The 19,702-nt window shown below is 43.5% G+C and overlaps 10 protein-coding genes across 10 annotated transcripts; 5 read left to right on the top strand and 5 right to left on the bottom strand.

The window, feature by feature from the left end:
• Positions 1–3: 3 nt before the first annotated feature.
• O0I10_003928 (uncharacterized protein) lies at positions 4–1,414 on the bottom strand (the record flags this gene model as incomplete). Its single annotated transcript, XM_058483994.1, has 6 exons — positions 4–131; positions 214–334; positions 401–517; positions 572–937; positions 1,010–1,135; positions 1,208–1,414. The coding sequence occupies 6 exons, from the start codon at positions 1,412–1,414 to the stop codon at positions 4–6; spliced, it is 1,065 nt and encodes a 354-aa protein (XP_058345383.1).
• Positions 1,415–2,121: 707 nt separating this feature from the next.
• O0I10_003927 (uncharacterized protein) lies at positions 2,122–2,747 on the top strand (the record flags this gene model as incomplete). Its single annotated transcript, XM_058483993.1, has 2 exons — positions 2,122–2,286; positions 2,349–2,747. The coding sequence occupies 2 exons, from the start codon at positions 2,122–2,124 to the stop codon at positions 2,745–2,747; spliced, it is 564 nt and encodes a 187-aa protein (XP_058345382.1).
• A 209-nt stretch (positions 2,748–2,956) lies between these two features.
• On the bottom strand, positions 2,957–4,704 carry O0I10_003926 (uncharacterized protein; the record flags this gene model as incomplete). The annotated part of the gene is made up of 7 exons (XM_058483992.1): positions 2,957–3,034; positions 3,103–3,445; positions 3,501–3,856; positions 3,917–4,028; positions 4,086–4,319; positions 4,395–4,470; positions 4,542–4,704. The coding sequence occupies 7 exons, from the start codon at positions 4,702–4,704 to the stop codon at positions 2,957–2,959; spliced, it is 1,362 nt and encodes a 453-aa protein (XP_058345381.1).
• Positions 4,705–5,100: 396 nt separating this feature from the next.
• Positions 5,101–5,503, bottom strand: O0I10_003925 (ribosomal protein L35; the record flags this gene model as incomplete). Its single annotated transcript, XM_058483991.1, has 3 exons — positions 5,101–5,260; positions 5,329–5,425; positions 5,488–5,503. 3 exons carry the CDS (start codon positions 5,501–5,503, stop codon positions 5,101–5,103), a joined length of 273 nt encoding a protein of 90 aa, XP_058345380.1.
• A 655-nt stretch (positions 5,504–6,158) lies between these two features.
• On the top strand, positions 6,159–6,870 carry O0I10_003924 (uncharacterized protein; the record flags this gene model as incomplete). Its single annotated transcript, XM_058483990.1, has 4 exons — positions 6,159–6,211; positions 6,276–6,447; positions 6,518–6,611; positions 6,674–6,870. 4 exons carry the CDS (start codon positions 6,159–6,161, stop codon positions 6,868–6,870), a joined length of 516 nt encoding a protein of 171 aa, XP_058345379.1.
• Positions 6,871–6,942: 72 nt separating this feature from the next.
• Positions 6,943–9,296, bottom strand: O0I10_003923 (uncharacterized protein; the record flags this gene model as incomplete). The annotated part of the gene is made up of 6 exons (XM_058483989.1): positions 6,943–7,828; positions 7,886–8,011; positions 8,078–8,424; positions 8,491–8,672; positions 8,836–8,931; positions 9,008–9,296. The coding sequence occupies 6 exons, from the start codon at positions 9,294–9,296 to the stop codon at positions 6,943–6,945; spliced, it is 1,926 nt and encodes a 641-aa protein (XP_058345378.1).
• A 270-nt stretch (positions 9,297–9,566) lies between these two features.
• Positions 9,567–11,391, top strand: O0I10_003922 (uncharacterized protein; the record flags this gene model as incomplete). Its single annotated transcript, XM_058483988.1, has 5 exons — positions 9,567–10,318; positions 10,395–10,407; positions 10,482–10,569; positions 10,633–11,115; positions 11,174–11,391. The coding sequence occupies 5 exons, from the start codon at positions 9,567–9,569 to the stop codon at positions 11,389–11,391; spliced, it is 1,554 nt and encodes a 517-aa protein (XP_058345377.1).
• A 73-nt stretch (positions 11,392–11,464) lies between these two features.
• Positions 11,465–13,363, bottom strand: O0I10_003921 (uncharacterized protein; the record flags this gene model as incomplete). Its single annotated transcript, XM_058483987.1, has 9 exons — positions 11,465–11,509; positions 11,567–11,657; positions 11,724–11,968; positions 12,031–12,179; positions 12,231–12,368; positions 12,438–12,773; positions 12,821–13,071; positions 13,151–13,218; positions 13,289–13,363. 9 exons carry the CDS (start codon positions 13,361–13,363, stop codon positions 11,465–11,467), a joined length of 1,398 nt encoding a protein of 465 aa, XP_058345376.1.
• A 925-nt stretch (positions 13,364–14,288) lies between these two features.
• O0I10_003920 (uncharacterized protein) lies at positions 14,289–15,072 on the top strand (the record flags this gene model as incomplete). Its single annotated transcript, XM_058483986.1, has 4 exons — positions 14,289–14,494; positions 14,566–14,631; positions 14,701–14,894; positions 14,987–15,072. The coding sequence occupies 4 exons, from the start codon at positions 14,289–14,291 to the stop codon at positions 15,070–15,072; spliced, it is 552 nt and encodes a 183-aa protein (XP_058345375.1).
• Positions 15,073–15,574: 502 nt separating this feature from the next.
• O0I10_003919 (agmatinase) lies at positions 15,575–17,212 on the top strand (the record flags this gene model as incomplete). Its single annotated transcript, XM_058483985.1, has 5 exons — positions 15,575–16,082; positions 16,145–16,298; positions 16,354–16,563; positions 16,626–16,779; positions 16,847–17,212. 5 exons carry the CDS (start codon positions 15,575–15,577, stop codon positions 17,210–17,212), a joined length of 1,392 nt encoding a protein of 463 aa, XP_058345374.1.
• Positions 17,213–19,702: the final 2,490 nt, after the last annotated feature.

Below are 19,702 nucleotides of genomic sequence, written 5' to 3'. Positions count from 1 at the left end.
AAGTTATTCATCATCATCGCTTCCCATCAATTCTGCCAATTCACGTTCCTCTTCTTCGGTTAGACCGGTGGATTCCTTTTCTTCAGCTGGGACCCGTAAAGGCTTATCGTTGTATTCTTTCAATGCAGAGGCTGATAGGGTTGTACAATAGTATGTAGTAGGATTAGCATGGGTTTTGCCATATATTGCAGTTTTCATATGCTTCAAACTTACGTGTGATAGACCAACGTCGGAGTGAGCAATCAAGAGAAGCACTGAATAGGGTGGTGCCCACCACATCCAAGCACCCCACCTCATCGAAATGACCCCGGATGGTTGAAACAAGCTTTCCAGACTATTATAAAACACCCGCCAAAAATTAAAACCTCGATTAGACTAAATAGTTGTTCGTGTGACCTACTGCAATGTCCCAGACGCGAATGTTGTCATCGCTTGCACCAGTAACTACATATGGCCCCACGATCGTTACCGATTTGACTCGATCAGGATGTTCAAGCACTGTATCCACGACTCCAGTCTATATAGATGATTAATGCCATATACATATAAAAAAGGGAATTTGATATCATACCTCTGTATTCCATCGACGTACGGTCTTGTCAGCGGACGCAGTCCACATTTCATCATCCCACACACGTACGCAATACACGCTTGTATCATGTTCATCAAATGTGGCGATACAATTGTTGGTAGCGATCTCCCATTTTGATATCAAACGATCCGATGAAGCAGCATACAAGTAGCGACCAGGAGTATCAACGGCTAAGCTTTCAATCGCACGTGAATGCTTCTTGAGCGTGGCAATGCATTCATTTGTTTCAGTGTTCCACTGACGGATATGGGTGTCGGAGGAGCCCGAATAAAGTGTGGAGCCAACCAACAGCAATGATTTGACGAAATCGGTATGTCCATGCAATGTAGCAACGCATTCACCAGTCTATGAAACAAGATGAATATCCCCACGCTCAATGTTAAGCTATGCATTCATTCGACAAAAGTGACACCTTACCTTGGTATCCCACTTTTTAATGGTCTTGTCCCATGATCCTGTCCAAAGAGTACCCCCATCCGATGATAGTGCTAAACTTGTCACAGGGCCAGAGTGTCCCTTGAATAGCTTTACTGCTTTTCGAGTCTATTAAATGAGATCGCGTCAGCTCCAATGACGTCCACAATGTTGCATCCTCTTGGATGAGTGTAATCTTGCCTCGAGATTGATACGTTTGGCATTGAATCCAGATTCAGCAACATAGGCGTATTTGCCGCTTTGCAAGACGATGAGGCCCAAGGCTTTGGTTGACAGTTGAATGCATTCGCCTTCAGTGTAGTTGTACTTTGCTTCTTTCTCTTTTTGCTTCTTGAGCTCGGCGTCGGTTTGGAAGAAACTGCCTGCCTCGTTTGCGATATTGACCATAATTACTGGAAAAGGGAAAAGGAAAAAGGAACGTGATTTGGCTGATTTGACAGCACACCACCACCCAATTTCTTTCTACCAGCGCACATGCACCTAATGCATATGCACCATCATCATCAACATACACATAGACATATGCAGACCTTCTCTTATAAGCATTGAATGAGAATTGACCAATTTCATTATCATTGATGGATCACATGAGGATATAAATTTATGCATCTTGTCATGAAACTAAGAAAGGGATCGGGATGACAACGTTATCAAGTGGCGTTACGTCATTTGCAGGGTGCACCACGTTACTGAACCTGATGGTGCCTAACGCTATCCCGTTATCAAGCCATCAAATCATCGTTTAAGCGCCGCAAGAGCTTCGGAGGGTGGATGTCTCCCAATGGGTGTATTTTCTGCAAAAGACCAACTTGTCCCCCGAGATAAACATGGACTCCGACACGAACTGCATCCCAGCCCTGAAATTGTTATTGGATGATGAGTTGACAGCCCACTGAACGATCGATAAACATCACCATACTCCCATATTTGGCTGGTTCATCTCAAGGGATATAAATACAAAGCTCTCCGAGACCCATGGTCTTGTTCATCATTCCGCCTTCTGTTGTCATCCAATACCCCTCTTTTTTATTTCTCCCCCACACTTTTCGGCATTCTATTGTTCTTTTCAGCATACTCAACTACTACAAACAACAATGGATTTACTACCACCAGAAATCATCATCCATACTCTCAAATACTTATCGCTGGCCGATCTCGTACGAGCTGAGCGTACCTGTAAATCCATGCAAGCATTTTGTCATTGGGAGATTGAACATCGCATTACTACCGGTCCATTGAAGAATGATTGGGGTGTATTGGTAAGTACCCATTCTATCATAAATTAAAAGAGTCAAATCACTCAATGGCTTTTTATTGATAGGTTCATCTTGATCAAGCCAATGCCACTGCTACTCATTTTGATACAAAGACTCGTCAAGTCACCTATAAGATTGAAATGGAAAAGCCTATTCAGATCAAAACCATGTTTGACCACCGCCGTCAAATCCAATGCTCGTTGTTACGTCGTAATCAGTATCGCGAAGATTTTGTGTTCACAGTCGAAAAAGGCATCTCAGAAGGTGCCACTATTCCCGTGGCTGCAAGCGGCGCTGATCTATGTCAAGTCAACGGTGCACTGACCCGTGTCAGCCCTATCAATCATTCATCTAATGACGATGGTGCATACGATAAGAAACGACTATTAGCACCTTCGCCTCTCGTTTATTCTTTGCAACTCACTCAAATGCAAATTCCTCTTTCCACCATCGCCGCCCAGTGAAAAAGATACAACAACAACAACATCACCGACAACGCTCAATATTCCCCACACACACCATCCGATACCCGCGTCATTCGACGGGCTGGCTCCCCTTTTGCCGCACATACGCATACAAAAAGTCATTGCATATAATCAACCCCCCAAAAAAACATAGCTAGATTGACACATTCTACTTGTAATCTTGCATTTGTATATATACATATGAATCTTTAGTTCTTTCCAAAGAATTGATACATGATCTTTCGAACAAAAGAGGATAAAACATCGGGCTCTTCTTGATAAAAAGACTAATTGTACAAAATAAATCATCCTCATCCTCCAACAACAACATCCCATCCGTAACCATGCAACTTACCATAATGATAGCCATGGCAACGCTAGTCATCATCACCTCGAAATGCTTGATATGGATAATCCATTTGCGTTGATAGGCAATTTGGTATGCACTCTTGAGAGCAATGGGCAAGCAATACATGGCCAATTCTCCACGACGTTTCTTTTCCTCCAAAAAGATGGATGAGAACGAGCAAACGAAACCAAAGATGCCATAAAAGTATTTGCTGTTACTGCTGATCACACCAGCATCCATGAGTTTGCGATGCATGCAGACTTGGTATTGATAGAGCATGACGAATAGACCGAGAAAGGCACATGACTTGAGGGTGGCGAGGGATGTCTTTGCAAGCATACCTTTTGGGCTGTTTTATAGTGTGAGTCATCCCATCCCATCATCACAATATGGATTTCACTTACTCTTTGCGAAGATGTTTGGTGCGAAGTAATAGCATTGGTACAAAATGCAATGTGCCATAGACTGGAAACATGGCCTGGCATACCTTCAGGAATCGTTCGACAGCCGTATTATGACATCCATCCACCCAAGGGTGAATCATCTCACAAGGAATGGCAGCTGGATACTCTGGCATGGCTTTGGTGATTGCCAACGCATTTTTTGTGGGGCGAAATTTGTTGACCGCTGCTAAGGCTTCTTGTTGGCTGACTGGGAATCCACGTACGTTCTTTTCATTGAGGATGAGAAGGTCACCAGGGACACGTGCTGTTTTAACCATGAAGTTGTAATATCCAGGGTCCAAAGTGTGTGGTTGCATCTGTAACAAGATGGGGTGAGAATCCCACATGCTGGAATACGTCCATATCCAATGACTAACCGTATATGCGTATAGAATTTGACCACAAGCCAAGCCAAACAAAAGTGCATCACCATGTTTAAAGTATAAGATATCCCTTGCCTTGCCAGCATTGTAGACGCCTTGCAAAGCTCTATCCAAGAAGGCTTGTGATCAGCTTAAATCCACACGGCAACACCACTTCCTTTACCTGACAAAAAGCTGTTGTGCAATATCCACCCGTTTCTCTTGCTTTTCACATAAAATAGCCAATCCAGCAACGGCACCAGCGACCAATCCATTCAAACGATCATCCTTGTCACGATAAATCCGCATGCCATTGTTGACTAGTTTCCATAAGAATGCAAAGCTTCCAAACATGCCAGCAAATCGTAATGCCGTCTCATTTTTAAGCGATGCTGTAATGATATTGCCGAACGCAGCCCTGAATAAACGCACATGATGCATGAATACTCTTATCACAGGGCCTCCCCTTTCCTGATGCCGATAACTGATATACCTTTTTCGGATCACTCGTAGCAGGCTTAAACAAAAGATAACACCAGCTCGAATACCATATGCCAATAGGAATGCTCCTATAGAAGACATGTCAGTTGAACGTGTGCTGCTGTGGATTGAATTGATTGTATCGATCGATATACGTAACTGCCTCCTCCTTTGATTGCATGAATCAGTAGATCGGTTACATTTTGTGGTCTGGGCCAATCCTTCTTGTCGACGGCTGTATATGAGGAAGGGTTGCGCTTCAGTTTGGCTTTCAGGCGTTGGTAGGATGATGAGCGATGTTTTGGTTGAAGCGTATCGGACATTGGAAGGGTATCAAGCACAAGAAAGGAGGAAAGACCAAGACGTAAGCAAAATGAAAGGAAGGAAAGGGGGAAAGAAAGAAGTAATTGCAAAGTGGCGATACATGTCTTATTTCCACTCCCCTCCGTTTCACAGACCCAAACTCCGGGGCAGCACATGCTTTTTCAAACCGCCTGTGATATGTTGTGTGTTGAGGAGTAGTAGTGTTGAAGATGATAATAGTTGACAGGCCCCTTCTTCTTGGATATCACCATCACTCTTGTCCCATCATGATACAATACGCATCTCGTAATCTCCATATCAACATCCTCATCCCACTCGGCTGATGATATCATTGATTGAACATGCTGCTGATAATAAGAATACATTGATTGTGGTATGCAATGCTGTGTGGTTGTTTATTTGTATGGCAAGACTTTGTGAAGCATCTTCTTTTGTGTGTTGTTGACCAAGACTGAACGACTGAGACGGTTGACACGTTCGGGTGAAAAGGTCACGTTCAAATGGCGAAGTCCAACCTTCCAACGCTTAAAGTTGCCATTGCTCGTAGGGAAGAATCTAAGGAAAGGGGTCCATGAGTCAATGCCATGGGCATAAAACGACTGGTCGTAGTGTTGAATGCATACCGCTTTTTGGCACCTGAATGCGACTTGAGCTTGTAGGCCATGCCACGGGCCGCTTGTCCTTGGGGCTTCACAGCAAAAGCATTGCGTGCAGCAGCAGCTGTAATTGTACTCGTTAGTCTTTCTTTGTATGGGTGTTCATAATAAACGCAGGATACATACTCAAAATGCCAAACATGGTTGAGGAGGAGATGCAACGGGTAGCTGAGCATCACCCATTTCAATTTGACTCCACCCAAGTAGACACAAGCCACTTGAGATACCACCTCCCATTGCTTGTTTCTCTTTGATGGATATGATGGATAGCTATCCTATGCTATATGTAAAGGGCACAATTGATAGGATGCACTGCTGCATGTTATATAAAAAAGAAATGTCATTGGAGACCATAAATGGGCATTGATCCAAAGAGGGGTTCCTTTACGGTGTCCATGGCAACGTACTCTGTTTCTCACTGGATGACTTTAATCAAACATCTTGTGATCCTTCTAAATGTTAGCTGATTAGATAAAGCATGAGAAAGGATTCTCCTCATCCACCATTTTTCTGTAAATGTATGCCAAAACGAGTGGATTCATGCATTATCACATGATGGATGAACCGTATACAAGGGTGAACAAAGATGATATTGCCCAAATGATACTTTTATCGATTTACAATGAAGATCAAACAGCTCTGTATTCATAGATAGTAATAATGATAGGTGCCTAGCTGATGTTGCTCTGTGATAGAAGGACTAGATAGGTGGGCTATGACAAGCACCAAGCGGCGGAAATTCTACAGTTGCACCTCCTCTGCCAACCACCACCACTACCACCACACAACTCACCACCATGGAGCCCTCCACCGATGCTGATCAACAACGGGAATCCTTAAAGAATCTCCAGTACGTCAAATAGAAGCTTGTGTACGCGTGAAACTGAGTGTCTGATTATGCGATATGACCATAGACGCCTTACTCAATCGTTGATCGATTGTAAAGCCAACCTCTTGCAAAAGACAGAATCGCTGGAACACAAGCAGCACCTCTTGGAGGAAGTCATTTCAGAACGACAACGACTGACAAAGGAAAAACGGATGTTGTTGGATATGATACAAAACGTTCAACGTGATCTTGAAGCGGCAAGTGATAATGTGATATGGATGGATGGCGTCTATGCAGTATTGGTATTGACATCGGCCACTTTTTTAGACAACAGAAGCTGAAGCCTCTTTGGTCAAAGAACGTGATGATTTGCAGCAGACTGTCAACCGAGTACGGAATCAGGAATATGAACCATTACATGGCAAGTGTCAAGAAAACGTGTGTCTTAGGGACCTTATCGCTTATCCAGCAATGATTTATTAGATCGAGTGAATCAGCTGCGAACATCGCATGGTCTACAAAAGGTGCCTCACGTACAACAGGAGGTGGATGCACAAATGGCACGGATATTGGAAGAGAGAAGAGCCAATTGGCAGCAACAAGGGGCCTCACCCGCTGTTAGTGGTAGCAACAATACAAGTGGCACTCGATCTAGGCGACGTGGTGGTGGACGTGGATGATATGAAAAAGAATGGATATATATTACAGCTATCATCTTTGTACATACAATAAATTATACACACTATGAACGATCAAATGGAGACTCTATCGTCCATGAATAATCGCAATGGGGAACGAGGAGCATCATTAGGCACTTGGATAATGCGACGACTTAGGATGGTGGCCACAAAGCTCATGACACCACCAAAGGCGAGTACCCACGCAACATTGACACCACCTTCATTGTCGTTATCGATAGGTTTGTCGGCTCTTCCATGTTGTACCCAGCTCACCACTCGAAAAATGAGAGATGCAATGATGGCAACAGCAAATTGTGGAAAGACTATGTACATGTTATGTACGCCCAATACCATTCCTGCATCCAATCCTTCTTCCTCCACCAAAGCATCCGCTTCATCGTGAGTGTCATGGGTGCTGGATACAGGGTCATTGTTCTCGTTGTTATGAATGGCTCCATAATTGGTATGTGATGCCCTGGAACTGGTAGCTTCGTCGTTGGATGACTCTTCAATCAATAATGAAGCAAGCGTTGCGTTGCTCCCAATTTCACGGTTTTGAGAAAATGCAGGTGACCGGATAACAGGAGACGAATGATCCGAAGTTGCACCAATCGTGCTAATGTACTCGCCCACCAAAGCAAAAGGAATCCACAACACGATGCTCCACGAAATACCAACAATGGTAACAATGGCCGTAGCAGCCCAAACATTGGTGATGAAGATAGTGGATAGCATTGACACTGCAAAGATCAAATTACCAGCTGTGTAAATGTTTTTGGTACTAAAGAGATTCCCGCATGACTTGATCGACATCAGCCATGGAAATAGCATCCCGGATAACACTGACACAATGGCATGGAGCAGCAATGCAAATGATCCAGCACGTGTTCCTTTCGCCCATGATCCTGGATCTTGCTTTGGATGCGTGCGAAAATAGATATCAGAAACCCACGTTGTACTACCATCATTCTTTAGCTGTTATGTCCCCCATTCAATATATATATATAAAGCTTACCTATAGAAAAGAAATGGAAACCACCCAAGCCAAGCAAAGAATTGGACATTGCAAAGCCGTTGAATAGGCGTGGGTAATGATCGTAGTGCTTTCCAAACATAGATAAATGTGTCGTACCAGTGGTTGCTATGCAACAACAATGGCGGAAGGTGTGAGTGTGTTGTCGAATATGATGACACAACAACGACTCACCTCTCGTCTTCATCATTCCCATCTTCTGAGCTGATGTTCTTTTCATGCGTATTGATACAAGTGATCGAAATGGTCACGATGAACACTGCAATGGCCACAATACAAAAAACCTTGATCTGCGTATCACCCAAAAATGACAACACCTTGACGAGATCCACAAATCCTGTGAAATAGCCGACCACCATGGCCGCGTTTGATAATCGTGCAGCCCATGCATTGGCTTGCTGATGTTGCCATAATGGAGGAATATCGAGAATCAGTGCTCTGCAGGATGCTTGTACCGCATTGAGAGAAAAATCAAGGGTATAAAATGCCAAGACAGCCACCACAATAGCTGCCCGACGTTCCTGTAGTAGAAATGACACACGTGTGAACACATCTTGACGTATAAAATTCGTAATGAATCCACTCACTTGTTCCTCTATGTTCTCTGGTATGTCTCTGGTATCCGACAACCTAATGATGTAGGCACCAATCTCTTTGGCATAGGCAACGCATAACATGGATAAGCATACAAAGATGCCACCACCGATCATAAAAGGTCTTCGTCTTCCTAACCTTGACGTACATCGATCACTGAATGCACCAATTAAAGCTGCAAAGTAGTTAGTGACTCTTCAACATGACATCTTGTCTTCATCCAATAAATGAGCTTACGTTGTATCACAAGGCCTGGTGATGATCAATAATACATCATTTTGTAGTAAGCAATTGTGCATCATGTCAAAAGTCCCTCAGCCTTTCATTGTTTAACATACCTGAAAGTGGACCTGCAAGCCAAACCAGAGCCGTCATGTCTTTGGACAACTTTAATGATAGCAAATAAGGTGTCCCATATGCAAGCTCAACGGTCCCTATTGGTGAGAAACGTCCCACAAACATATTGTTGGTGGTTAGACAATATTCATGCAGCCGATTTAATTGTGTTACATGTGAATTGAACACCGGCCATGCAAATTGTAAGACATAAAAGCTGCCACAACGATAGCATTTCCACTTGGTCATGTTGATTTTGAGCGAGCAAAGCCATTTCTTCTTGACGAGCACGCTGTTGTTGCTCCCTTGCACGATGAACAATGAAAGTATCGGATGCAGACCGCTTGATACATGTGTCTGGAGCCACATAAGAAGCGGTATACAAAGCTTCAAAGGATGTGCCCGCTGCCAATGATGGGCGTTTTAAACCCGATATGGGCGGGCGGGTGTTTGTGGATGGCATGAAAGACAATAGAAAAGAAAAGCGATGATGTGATCTATCGAGAAAGAAAGCAAAAATGCCCCGGCCAAAATAAAGAGACAAGCGAATTGAAATACCGCGCCTCCTTATGCAGCATCGCGAGGGTTTCATTTTCCCTCTCTTTTTCCCTCTCTCTCTCTTTCTCTCGTTCTCTCACTTTTTTCCCTTGTTTACCGTTTTCTTTTGCACACACCTTACCTTTATATATTTACCTCACGAGCATGCAAAAGAAGCCAGGCTCCTTATAGCCAGATGGGATCCACCGAAAGCAAACTCACACGACATCGTAACAACCAAGACAACCATGGTCGAGGACGGCGCACCAGTGCCCATTTATTTCGCTACCGTTCCAACCAAACATCTAAATCCAAATCATCTTCTGATGATGATCATCAAAGCAATAATAGCAGCGTCAAGGAGAATAGTGGTGGTAGTAGTAATCGCACTACACGACCTGCACTATCACACTTGCAGCAACAAGGGAACCAAATAATGAATCGGATCAAGCGTCAACAAGCTCAGCAACAAAAACAGCAAAAACAGCAACAGAGGCAAATTCAACAAGAAGAAACAGCACCCAATGATAAAGCTGCCAGCGCAAATTCTGAAAGCTCGGAATCAGTAACAACCTCAAAAAACTCTGGGAAAGCAGACTCCACTGTTGGATGGGATGCGGTCAATCGCGACGCCATGGTATTAGCCGCTGCTCATACTGCTAGTGCCGCAAGCAATGGAAGTAACACAGGATTATCCTCAGCAGGAAGTGGCACCACCGTCAAAGAAGCCGTACAAAAGATCGTGGATGAAGTACACCCATCATCCGGAAGCGTACCTAATCAGCAAAAGTCATCACCTTTATCAGCATTATCACCCACACCTTCCACCTCGCAAAAGAAAAAGCAATATTCAACCTCATATCAGCCACAAAACACAAGCGAGCGTATTCTGATGGATTTGTTTACGTTGCCAGAATCCGATGCACAGCGTAGAAAGGAACGTGACAGGTAGGGGCCCGTTTTGAGTTCCTAAATCTTCCTCTTTTTCACTCACACACGCTTGTTTTATTGCATGCTCATGCAGGCATCAGCGTCAGGTAAATTGCGTCATGGGAAAGAATACACAGGATACGGCAGGGTATAAATAGTCAATGTATATTTATTCTTGTAGCACTATCTTTTAAAGTATGTTTGGCGAAGCAACTTTAAAGTACCTCTCGAGTCACCTTCCCTTATTATCAATTGGTGCTGTGGTGCAGGTAAACAACAATATGGATGATGTCAAAATGAATCAGGCTCATTGATTCGTGTTTCTTTTCAAGGCATGTGGACTATGGAAATGGCACAACAGTTCCCTGAATGCGAGGTGGTTGGCATCGACTATGAAAACGCAACACTCCCAAGCCTCGCTGACAGCTTGAAAAATTTGAGATTTCATAACGTCGTGATCCATGAAGGCTGTACTGGATTTGAGGACTTTGAAGACAATAGCGCCGATTACATAATGATGCGTGATGTATGGATGGTCAATTCACCAGCACATCGATGGGCAGAAACGTTATCGCAGGTGTATCGCGTGCTAAAACCTGGTGGATGGGTTGAGTTGTATGAGCAGGAACTCGAAGTACAGCATCCAGGGCCTAATCTGTTTCTTGCCGACCATTGGTATGGCGAGATTTTTGCAAACTGCGGCATTGAACGCAACATCACGGATCGGTTGGGCGAGTATCTCAAGCAGGCAGGGTTCATTGATATTGACGAACGTGCTTTGGAATTGCCGTTAGGCGAATGGTCATCCATCCCAGGTATGTAACAAAGAAAAAAACTCATTCATTATGATTGTGCTCATTCTTTCTCCTTCAGCACTCAAACAAACAGGATATCTTAACAAAGACCTTATGGTGCGCCGTTTCCGTAACAACATCCCTCTCATGTGCGAATTCAATAACTTGTCCCCGGATCATGTCAAGCGAGTGATTGAAAAAGCATTTGCCGAATGCGACGAACACAAATCATGCATGCGTTGGTTTTATTATGCATCACAAAAACCACTCCCAACAACAACAGCTGTGACATCGTAGAGCTGGTCTCTCTCCTTTTTATTTTCTATTTTCTTTGTCACGATACCATCACCGCCTCTTAATTACGTATATTCTATTCTTCTTCCTCTCCTTGTTCTTGCTGCATTTGTCGAGCAATCTATAAAGTACAATCTCTTAGAGTCGACCTTCCTCATCTTTTTTCAAACACACTTACCGTCTCTATGTCTTCAAGATCCCATCCAATATCGCTCTTATTGACTGTAAAGTGATGCAGCTCATGTGCCAATGTTCGTAGGACGTGATCACTAAGTTCGTAAAGGCTTAACATGATATCCTCCCATTGACGCAGTTTATTCCCACTACCAACGTACCTTGCATGCTGAATCCAAGTGCAGTAATCATCTAGCCAGATTTTGCTGTACACATAATAAACATCGTGATGATCGAAAAAGTCCTTCATCTCCAACAGTGCTTTGAGGAGGGCTCGCTTGCCAAGTCGAAAAAGGATATAGACGTCTTGTAGTACCTTCTCACATAGTGTGAAATTCCTGTACAATGGATAGGCCAATACACGTCGGAAGCAGGCAATGACCACATCTTTCAGGGTTGAAAATTGCTGATCACAAGAATCGATTAGCGTGTTTGTGTCGACACTCGCAGCATATGGAAATGATTTACCTCCAAGCATGAGAGCGTTGGGCTCACTTTTCCAATACACCATACGGATTCAACCGAATTCTCTCCTTCAAACATGCGATGATTGTAGCTGTATGCAAATATCAGGTCGACAAGACCGAGGTATGTGCTCTTTTCATTCGATAGTAGGTCTAGGATCCATGTAAGTTGAAATCCATCATCACCTTATTAGACAAACTCACATTCTTTCTTGGGTAGGTTACGCATCATAGCATCGTCTTTTGCGGTAAACTTGACGAGTGATTCTTTGGGATCCGTAATTGATAGGGCGCTCATATCTAATCCATCCATTGGCGTTCCCACTTCCTGGATTAATGGACCTACGAATGTTACATGGACCATTAGCACGTGCTTCCATACGACTCCCTCATACCATTTTTCTCCATTACCAGATTCCTTTGTATTGTTCTTTTGTATACGGCGAAGTTCCTTGTGCCAAATGGTTTTGTACTTTAGGAGATGCTGAATATCCATTTCACTGATGAAGTCCATTGCATAGTGATCCTCGTCAAACTTTAAATCCTCAATCTCAATACGTTCATGCCGCCGGGAGTCGATGGTTGACTTTTCAGGTTCAGTGATATCGTTGATCTCATTGGCTGTTTCATGAACATGTTGAAAATAGCCGCTGTATTGGTTGTTGAATCCATAGGACGCTGAGCTGCTAGTGAGAATCTCTTGTTGACTTGGCATATCCTGTGGCAGTTCCCAATTGAAATCGATGGCTATTATACGCATTAATAAAAGTACACCTTATATATCACATTCTTACCATCTTGGATATCAGGATCACGAGGTGGATGCTCTTCGCTGGATGTTTCACCAATGACTTCGATCAATGGCTTTTTTGGTTTATCAGTCGATGCTTCACCCTTTCGAGCCAATAACTTGGTCAAGAGATCGAGATCAGGAAAATGCTCGCCCTTGGTTTCCTTGGAGATTTTGACAGTGAACTGGCCAGAGCTGGGATCATAAGTCGCACGAGAGTCATCGTCTTCAACAAGGTTGCCCGGAAAATGAAGGCTATTAGCACCTCCCCCAAAAGAAGAGAATAAACTATCAGCATCATACGTCATACAACAACACTCGCCTATGGTATTACCGTAGAAAGTAGGGACGCAAAAAGAACCGGAATTCGCTGCCAGAGACATGCAGATCAACGTCTTGAGCCTATTGGAATTGGAATGTCATTGGTATACGGCGATCGCAGCTTGATCAAGGCTGAACACGGGTTACGTACTCTCACATAAGGCGTATTGATGCAGATCGTGACCGAGTCATTGTCTTGATCGACTTTGAAAGTGGGGGTGATCATATGTTGCACGTAAAAGCGGGAGACGACAAAGGCAAAGAAGAAAAGGATACAGCTGGTGTGACCGCCGAGATATTGCTTTTGCATTAACAACGACCTTCAAGTTCCTGCATGAATGTGACAGACGTTAAGCTCGTCATCTTTGGGCATAGATCTCATGGCAGCACTTCACATAGCGTATGCTTGCATTCATGCACCCTCAACAACCTTATCTTCTTGTTGTATTCACGTTGTAACTAGTAGAGCAACATCGATAGGGATAATGTTGTATATAAGTACGCAATAAAATCCTTGTCAAAAGCATTTGGAAGAGGTTCATCATCAACGTAAAGCATCTTTTCTTGCATCAAAAAGTGCACTGATATGAGACTTGATTAAGCTATTCTTTCTAGAGCTTTGAAATGGCAAGCACGTGACTTATCAAGAACCCCGCATTCCACATCAAAGGATACCAAAAGAGCCGCCAATACAAGACAACATTGCTTCATTACATAGTTGGGACGATTTTGTTGCATGTGATAGTACTGGAACATGAATCAGGAATGAAGAATAGTGATCTACATTTGCATATTAAAACATTGATGGCTCCATCCAGTACCTTCTTCCTGCATGCATCAACGTTGCTATTCCAATTATTAGATGTATGATTTACTATCCCTAGCTTTATTGTTGTAAGCATACTAAATTATAGAAACTAATGATGGATGGTGCTGTGTTACATGTGTGATGCTAAAGAACATAATTGTTGTGTGCCTGGGTGGATGATGGATAACACAGGAAGGAATGTGATTGGAGAAGCAGCTGCTAATTGTTAATATTGGGACATGCCAAGGGCTTGGCCACCCACCCATCATCCTCTTTCGGTTATTACTCTCTCTCTCTCTCTCTCCTCCTTCTTTACACTACTTACACAACCACACCAACAACCATGACAACATCCGAGCCCCTTGTATCCGCCTCTACAGCTGCTCAGCACTTGGGAAACACCATCGCCACAGAAGCCGAGTCCAGGCTTGGTTTCCTGAAAAAGATCCGGCAAGAGAAGTTTGCCAACGTACGACCCCTGAGCGACTTTTTCGATAGAAACAGAATCAGCTTCACGACATCTTTCCCTGAAATCACAAAGCGCTGGAAGTAAGTGTGTTGGCAGATGACTTGCGAGATCCCAATGGCAGACAACTGATTCTTCATTCTTTGGGTCGTAGCTATAACTTGCAGCATTTCGCGGCCAACTACTTCTTTATCGTTCTAGGCTTGTCCATCTATGCTGTGTAAGTGGCGTTTACATTCCATATTTCCATTCTTTGACTCACCATGCATATGTGTGTGATGGACACTAGTGTAACCAACTGGTGGCTGTTGTTTACCATTGCTTTCATCTTTGGTGGTTTCTACTTGATCTCTCGACAGGATGGTCCTATCACTCTTGGCGGTAACAGCATCTCTCCTTCATCTCTCTATGCAGCATACTGTGGCGCATCTTTGGTGCTCTTGTTATTCTCAGGTGCGACTGGTACCATTTTCTGGATTATTGGTAAGATGAGACGACTTGGCATTGAGACATACCACGTGATAGCACTGGACATGGTGGAGGCTGATCCGATCCATTGTTTTGTCACTCTTTAGGCGCAGCTGCTATTGTTATCTTGGGACACGCTGCCCTTTTGGAACCTGGATTGGAAAATGAGTTTGGCGCCGATTCCCAGGTTTAGAAGGCATATCGACCACGCGAACAACCGATATCATAGGATAACAACAAACCCGTTATACTATTATAGTAGTCCTTTACTTGCTATTAATACAATTGAACACCTTTCCTTGTTGAACAAACTCTTATGTATCGGTAGTACTTTTCCGATACAATTGTCATCCATCCATCGGACTCGTAATACATCAATGATTCCGAACTTGGATATAACACAGGCCACTTTTCTCTTTCACATCTTCTAAACATATAAAGTTTGGCGTTTCAATGGTAAAAGGTTATTTGATCCGTATCTGGCAAGGAAACAAAACGACGCCACAATAAGGTTGCATGGACAATGCCAAGCAATGTGCAACGTAAAAACGACAACGACACGCATAAGGCACACATGACTCAAACGTCTTTGTGTACGATGAAATATCGGGATTTCTCGCGTTGCTTGCATGCTGAAAGTATATAAATACAATCCATCTCTTCCACAAGGAGAATAAATCTCTAGTAAACAAAACATGTATCCCTCTTTATCGCTTACTGTGTGTGCTCTTACCATCTTGAACGCTGCATGTGCAACCCCTATGCTACCTTCTTTCATGCATCTTGCAGTATCAGACGCCACAATCCATTCTCCTGATGACACTCATGCAACCTTTCATTCGTTTGCCGTCAACGACGCTCACCCAGATAATAGACAAGGGACATCTGACAAGGATGATTTCGCCATTGATTCCGTGTTTGCTGTTTCAGAGTCTCCAGATGACAGCCATGCAACCTTTTATCCTGACGATAGCCATGCAACGAGTTCCCCCGCTGACACGCATGCAACCATTCATTCCTTTGCTGCCAAGGCCAATAGCCATCATGGAACATTCGATAAGGATGATCTCATTAGTGATCCCGTTGCAGCCGATAGTCTTTATGCTGGCTTGGGCACATTTGCACATTTGCCTTATGTCCAATGCTTGCAAAATGCCTCACTCACTTATGACATTGCTTTTATTGGTGCTCCTTTTGATAGCGGTAAGAGCAGCAGTTGCACCCTATTATACTCGAGCTAATGTCTTTTTGTGACATGGATCAAGGTGTCAGTTACAGACCTGGAGCACGCTTTGGTCCTGTAGCAATTCGTGAAGGCTCAAGACGTACCTTGTTAACGGGTGGATACAATGTGCCTCAAAAGGTCGACCCTTTTCGTAGCTGGGCCAAGGTGCTTGATTGTGGCGATATTTTCATGACGTACGTTATTCTATAACAATGAATGGATGCATGGATTCACCAAACGATCACGTAGACCTTTTGACAAGAATCTTGCTCTCCGTCAATTGCAATACGGATACGCGTCCCTTTTGGATCATCCCACTGCTGACATAGAAAAGGGAACCATCCCACGATTGCTTACCATGGGAGGTGACCATACCATCACCTTGCCAATTCTACGTGCACTCCATGCAATTTATGGCCCAGTGTCCGTTATCCATTTCGATTCTCATTTGGACTCATGGTAAGTATAGCATTGCTACTACTATGCACACATGTACCCCACCCACTCAACGATTCAAAAAGGAACCCAGCCATTGTAGGTGTTGGTCCTGATGATGAATCAGCAATGAACCACGGCATGTACTTTTGGCATGCTTCCAAGGAAGGACTTATCAACAAGGGTGAATCCATCCATGCTGGCATTCGCAACAATCTCGTGGATGCCAATGGCTATGAGGTATGATTATACATCTTCTACATTTAAACACACAGCATTGTTAATGCATAACTTTATTTTACAATAGGAAGATCAAGAGCTAGGATTCCGGGTAGTCGAAGCACGTGAGATTGATGATATTGGTACTCGTGGTGTGATTGAACGTATACGAGAGTGCGTTGGTGACAATTATGTGTATCTTTCCATTGACATTGATACACTGGATCCTGCATTTGCACCTGCAACTGGCACACCCGAATCCGGTGGATGGTCATCACGTGAACTTCGAACCATTCTTCGTGGATTGGAAGGGTTGAATATCGTTGGTGCTGATTTGGTTGAAGTGTCACCTGCTTACGATACGAACGCTCAAATTACCGCATTTGCTGCTGCCGATTTATTGTTTGAGACATTATCATTGATGGTGCGTCAACCTGTAAAGCAAACAGTATAAAATGGCTCTTTTCATTTTTCATTGTAATTGTATCCTGTGGTTGCACCATTCGAATGAAGATGTTGTTTGGCATGGCAACGGGGAAGAAGATTGGCTAACGGTATGCTGTTGGATAAAGTATTGGTGTATGAGCCATGGTATGGTTGAACTAAATACCACAATGACAGCAATGACAATGAAAAGAGGTTAACAATGAAACGCTAAAGATCATCACAAATATTACTTCATGGATCGCTTACTCAATCATCGAAAAGAGAAGTAAGTTGAACCACCGAACACAACCTTTGTTCATGACACATGAATCAATCAGACCCTTTCTCTTGATTCCCTTTTATTTTATCGTATTTACAAGTGGAAACAATTCTACAGTCAAGCCTTTGCCATACCATAAATATATAATACAATGGATCAAATGCCTACCACGACGAGGTCCAACTTAGGAAGAATGAAAGTGTCTTAGGAGTTTAGAAATGGCTGGTCAACACAATGCCATAGTGGCGAAAGTAACCCTTTAATACAACATCATTCACAAGAGATAGACTGGGCACGAGATGGAGAAGTACAATGCGTTGCTCTAATGGGAGGTACATCGATATGGGAAGCTTCTATCCTTTGCGAGGTATTGTGGCACTTGATGCATGGCGTGACAAAACATGAAGTTGGATGATGATGGTTGTACATGGTTGATCGGTTGAACAAAGGATGATGATAATAGCTGCCATGGAAGGGCGTGTCAAGTACGATAATTGGATGCACCAGTGGTTCAGGATGATAGCTTCATGCATAATGGTCAAGTTGACAATGTCTGCACAAGAACAAAGGCTCTTTTTCCACGTGTTATACATATCCATATCCTTCCATCCTTTGTATCAAAACAATGTCCATATCCATATCCATATGCATAAGGAGTCGTATGTGTTGAAGCACGTCGCTACACGTCAATAAAGCTGCTTCTGTACAATGGCTATCTGCTGTTCACGTGAAAAAGGCCGCTGCAAGTGATGAGCGACAATGGAGTAAGACCTTGCTAATAACTGCTGGAATGAATGCTGTAACGTTTGGTTGCGGTAGAGGAGTGCGCAAGACGATGTGTAGTATCAAGGAAGGAGTGTGTTGTAGAAGAGTAACAAGATGGTTGTGTACACGCCATGCATTTGCCATTGAGTCAAAGACATTCGGATCAAGACAATTGTAGGATGGACATGATGGGTTGAAGCAGGACAATCGTTTGCAGGTGGTACTTGTACTTGAATGGGGCCAACAGTTGATGAAGGGAGCAAGAGGGAAGAAGCGGTGAGTGGAAGAGCTGGAAATTAAGTAGATTTTCCTCAAGTTGGATGATACTTTTTTGTTTGAGCGTTGTTCAATCACATTCCCCTGGATCAAGAAAGTTGAAGGATGGAGATGATGGGCTGGAGCAGGACAATCGTTCGTATGCATTGGATTGGACAACAATGGAGAGTGGGATGAATGGGCTATTAGCCGGCATTTTGAACTATTCCTAAATAGCGTACAAGAATCATGCATCGCCTGTGCTGAATGACTCAAGTTACACAAGCACGCCCTCTGCATCTTTTGCTCTATTATAGTCATACTACTTTACTTTAAACAAAGACCACTTCTCACATAGCATCACGCTTACAAACATAAAGACGCCTGTATCTCCAAACTTTACAATCAAACGTGGGCTCTTTAATAGATCAACGTGCTCGTCGGGGTCAAAGGAATCTTGTGTCAAAGTATGAAGTTCATCGTGGGCGATCCCAGATTTCGCAATGTCGCCACCAGCCAAACTGGATCGGTGGGTCGACCTCTTCGACGACGACCACCAAAAAATATTTTTTGGGCTGGTTGCGACATTGAACGTAAAACTTTCACACAAGGTGCTGTTGGCCAAGCCGAGCCCATTGCACTATTGAAAACCCCACGTTTCATTGTAAAGTTTGGAGATACAGGCATCTTTATGTTTGTAAGCGTGATGCTATATGAGAAGTGGTCTTTGTTCATTGTCAAGTAGGTGGACCCTGGCAGAGCAAAAGATGCAGAGGGTCGTGTTGTGTAACACAGCTACGTTTGCATGAATGAAAGGGTCAATGTATAATTACTTTATAGATCATCTAGGAACAGGCATGTATTGCTAGCTAACGGCCACTTTTATCCAATCATCATTGTTGCGGGATCCACTGCATGGGACCGATGCCCTGTCTGCGACATCACTACGACAGTATTGATCCGAGCTGACGGTTGAGCTGCGGTCAAAGAGAGATTACATCACTCTGGACATAAAGCACGCTCGATGTAGCTCAACCGATGTAATCTTGTGTGAGCGTAACTCAACCAAATCAGCTCGGATCAACCTACTTTAATCATGGAAATGAAATGTTCGGAGCAGGAGCATCGTCCACCTACAATAGAATGCACAAAAGTTGGGAATGCACAAAAGTGGCTATTAGCTGCCAATGAGCAATACGTAACTGAACGAAGTACAAT

This window comes from Lichtheimia ornata (genome assembly GCF_029851405.1).
Source record: "Lichtheimia ornata isolate CBS 291.66 chromosome Unknown scaffold00013, whole genome shotgun sequence".
NCBI lineage: Eukaryota > Fungi > Mucoromycota > Mucoromycetes > Mucorales > Lichtheimiaceae > Lichtheimia > Lichtheimia ornata.
The sequence above is the reverse complement of the archived record's forward strand: the minus strand, read 5'-3'. Positions and strand labels throughout refer to the sequence as shown.